At 35.6% G+C, this 4,459-nt stretch overlaps 1 protein-coding gene across 1 annotated transcript; it reads left to right on the top strand.

Annotated features, from left to right (window-relative positions):
• The first annotated feature begins 423 nt into the window (after positions 1-423).
• On the top strand, positions 424-1,101 carry LOC127078574 (uncharacterized mitochondrial protein AtMg00810-like). Its single transcript, XM_051019017.1, has one exon. It carries the CDS (start codon positions 424-426, stop codon positions 1,099-1,101), a length of 678 nt encoding a protein of 225 aa, XP_050874974.1.
• The last annotated feature ends 3,358 nt before the right edge of the window (positions 1,102-4,459 follow it).

Below are 4,459 nucleotides of genomic sequence, written 5' to 3'. Positions count from 1 at the left end.
TAATCCTGAAAGCAATCTGGGGTGTTACATACGTCACTACCAGATAGAAAAAAAACAGCTGGATGCAAATGGGTGTTTACTATGAAGTATAATTCAGATGGATCAATTGAAAGGTACAAGGCTTGCTTGGTGGCTAAAGGCTTTACTCATACCTATGGTATAGATTACTCAAAGACATTTGCTCTTGTTGCAAAATTGAACACTGTCATAATTCTTTTGTCTCTTGCTGCTAACATGGATTGGCCTTTGCATCAGTTAGATGTTAAAAGTGTATTTCTTAATGGAGATCTAGAAGAATAAGTATATATGGACATTCCTCCTGACTTTGAAAACAAATTTGGATCAAATGTGTGCAAACTAAATAAGTCTTTGTATGGATTAAAGTAGTCTCCTAGAGCTTGGTTTGAAAAATTCACTCAGTCCATGAAGAAACAAGGGTACATCCAAGGACAACTTGATCACACCTTATTCACAAAATTCTCCCACGATGGAAAAGTTATTGTCCTGATTGTTTATGTTGATGATATTGTCCTTACTGGAGACGATATAGTGGAAATGACAAGAGTAAAAGAGAAATTGGTAGTAGACTTTAAAATCAAGGACCTGGGATTCATGAGATATTTTCTAGGTATGGAGGTTGCTCGGTCAAAAAATGGTATTGTGGTTTCACAACAGAAATACATTATAGACTTGTTGAAAGAAAAAGAAATGAGTGGATGTTGTCCTGCAGATACCCCTATGGATCCTAATGCTAAACATTGGGGAGAAGGTAATGTTTCTGTTGATACTAGGAGATATCAGAGATTGGTTGGGAAACTAATTTATATGTCACACACCTGGCCTGATATTGCTATCTCAGTTAGTATAGTGAGTCAGTTTATGCATTCTCCTTTCGAGGAACATCTTGAGGCATTCTATAGGATACTGATATATTTGAAGGAAAATCTTGGAAAAAGATTATTTTTTAAGAAGACTAGTGAAAGAAATGTGTCTATCTTCACCGATGTCGATTGGGCAGGTTCAGTCACAGATAGAAGATCAACCTCTGGATATTGTACCTATGTTTTGGGTAATCTTGTGACATGGAGGAGCAAGAAATAAGGAGTTGTAGCAAGGAGTAGTGCAGAGACCGAGTTTAGAGCTATGTCTCAAGGTATTTGTGAAGGATTATGTGTAACACCCCAAATAAAGTAAAATAATTATTTAATTAAGTTGATAATATTATTTTATTAATTTAATTAAATAAAATGGAATTATTGGATTATTATTATTATTATTTGGAATAATAATTATTGGAAAATATATAAGTTGGGATAAGAGAAAGATTCTCATTTTTGGAACAGAAGAGTTTCACGTGAAGTTGGAAAGCTGCAGAGAAGAGGAAAGAGCTGTAGAGCGAAGGTCGAAGAACGGAAAAGCTGAAGCTTGGAGAGTGCTCAGAACTTCCTTCAATCCAAAGAGGTAAGGGGTCTGAACCTTATTAAACGATAATATGCGAGCAATTCCATGATATATGTTAGATTGTTGATAAATTTGGGGATTTTAGGGAGATTGGGAAAATTGGGGTTTTTGGATGGAATCTGTCCGATCTGTGAGTTTTGTAGAGTTATACGCCTTATAATCAAAGTATGTTGTGTATATATGACTGTTGGATGTCGAGATTTGGTTGTTTGCCGGGGAGTGTGAATCGTAGCGAGTGGAGGAGCAAAGCTGCGCTGGTTTTCGTAGCAGAGGAGTTCTGTTCGCGCGCGTTCGCGGCGCGAAGCTCAGTTCGCGGCGCGAACTGAGCAGAATCCAGAGGGGTTCTGTAACGCGTTATTCGCGACGCGATCCTTCGTTCGCGGCGCGTCCTGAAGTAATTGAGAAGTTCGCGGCGCGAACCTATGTTGGCGGCGCGAACTGGGAAATACAGAAGCTGATGTTGGTGAGTTCTGAGTACGTTGAGTTGCGAGACTCTTAGTAAGTCGCTGTAATTGTATTATAAACAATTAACAGTGATTATATGATTGCGTATGAAGTGTTGATGATGATGAGATGTGGAATTTACATGTTTAATTATAAATGTGTTATGTAATGATGTGAAATCGATGAATTATTGTTGTTGTTTTGTTGAGTTGTATGTCATGCTATTAATGATGATGATAACATGACTATATGATGTTGTTGTTGCTATGTTGATTTTGATGCATGTTTGAGGTGCATGCATTCATAAAAGGCCGATGCCTAGTGATGAACGGACTGAGTTCCAATGATGTTGTTGACTCCGGGCTTGTTGAGAGGCTTGGTTCCTTACGGGGAACTCAGATTCTATGGTGACGAATCTGGGAGTGGTGATCCTGTAGTGGTCACAAAATGGGTATACCGAGTCGTGTTGAGTCATGCATGGGTGTGTGCATTGCATTTGATGTGTTGTTTTGTTGATGTTCATGAGTTTGTTGATGATAATGATGATTTTGATGAGCTGTGTTGACATGTGTGCAATATATTTATATTATATTCTGTCGTTATATTATTATTTAATAATGTAATTCTCACCCCTTCTGCATGTGTTTATGTTCATCTATGATGAGCAATGTGCAGATAAAGAGGAGTAGCTTTGTTGAGGTCTGAAGAATAAGTGTAGAGTTATTCTACAGAGTCGAGTCAAATGCTCTGGTCATGTGACACCGGGGTTATGGGATTCGATAGATAATTAGTTATTATTTACGTTGTTTATGATGACTAGTATGTTGAGATAATGTTGAAACATTACTATGAATTATTATATGATGAAAAATTATATTTGTGTTGTTGTCCGCTGCGAAGTTTTATTAAAATCAATAATATGTTTTATAATGAGATGTGATAAATGTTGAATTGAAAGAAATGTAAACTCTTCTACATGTTGTACTCTGATAAATTATTTAAATATGTCGTTTGGGTAGAAGGGTGTTACAACGTAACACTCCATGTTTTGTTCTTTTCAAGAGCTTTCATCTCCTCAAGTATAGCTTCTCTCCACTTTGGAATTTCTATAGCAACCTATACACTTTTTAGAATTTCTACACTAGACAATTTTGAAGTGAAGCCAGACATAGATGAAGACAAATTTGAATATGATATAAAATTTGACATGGGATGTTTAGTGCAAGATCTGACAGGTTTTCTAATGGCAACAAGATCATCTATATCAGGATACAAAATACGACTCTCAGAAACAGAGATAGACTTACCTTTTCTTATGTTAGGAAATTGATCATTCCCTGGTTCAGATTCCTGACAATATTGAGATGTGGATTGGTCCTTTCCTTTATGGTGCTTTTTCAAAAAAACCTTTCCTTTCCAAGTCCCGTTTCCTATTTCAAATTTGTTTTGTTGAAATGACTCATTATTTTGTGGCATTTTAATTAAATCATCATTATCATCGTTTTCAGGATTCTGATTGTTTTCTACAAGAGAAAATGTAGGCTTGGACTCACAAGGTTCCTTACTCATAACATGAGTAGGATCAGATAAAGAATCATGGTCATTTTCTGTTGGTGCAGGTGTAAAAATCTCAGAATTTTGTGGTACTGGCAAAGATAAGTTATTTAAAAAACTCATGTCCATAATTTTAAACGAGTCTGCGTTTATCTCCTCCTTGAAGATGAGTGTCATAAAAGAAAGGTTTATTTTCAAAGAATGTAACATCCATAGTGACAAACATTTTCTTATTTTTTGGACCAAAACATTTATATCCTTTTTGGGTTGGGGAGTATCCAACAAAGACACATTTTATAACACGTGGCTCAAGTTTGCCAATATTTTTATGTTCATGAACAAAGGTTGTGCAACCAAAGATTTTTAAAGTCAAATCAGTTAAAACACGAGTACTAGGAAAACATTCTTTGAAGACATTAATAGGAGTTTGAAAATTGAGAATTTTGGAGGGCATTCTGTTAATTAAATAAGCTGCTGTTAAAACAACTTCACCCCACAAATAATTCGGTACTTTATTTGAAAAAAGTAGAGCTCTAGCAACCTCTAGTAAATGTCTATTTTTCCTCTTAGACACTCCATTTTGTTGAGGAGTATTAGGACATGAACTTTGATGTACAATCCCATTTTTTAGAAAAAGATCACCCAGGATAGTGTTAAAATATTCTTTGCCATTATCACTTCTAAAGACTTGGATATTTGTTTGAAATTGGTTCTGTACCATTGAAAAAAATTCTTTACAGCCTGACAAACATCTTATTTCCCCTTTAACAAATATACCCAACATACTCTTGTATGGTCATCTATAAATGTGATAAACCATTTTTTGAGAGAGAGTGTACTTGTACGGTTAGGGCCCCAAACATCACCGTGAATAATGGAAAAAGGTTTTGATGGTTTATAAGGTTGTATTGAAAACTGGGAACGATGATGTTTTGCAAACTCACATGCTTCACATTTAAACGAAGAAAAGTTTTTATTGTGAAATAATTTAGGAAACAAG

Source organism: Lathyrus oleraceus, chromosome 5 (assembly GCF_024323335.1).
Source record: "Lathyrus oleraceus cultivar Zhongwan6 chromosome 5, CAAS_Psat_ZW6_1.0, whole genome shotgun sequence".
Taxonomy (NCBI): Eukaryota; Viridiplantae; Streptophyta; class Magnoliopsida; order Fabales; family Fabaceae; genus Lathyrus; species Lathyrus oleraceus.
This window is presented reverse-complemented; position numbering and strand designations above follow the sequence as displayed.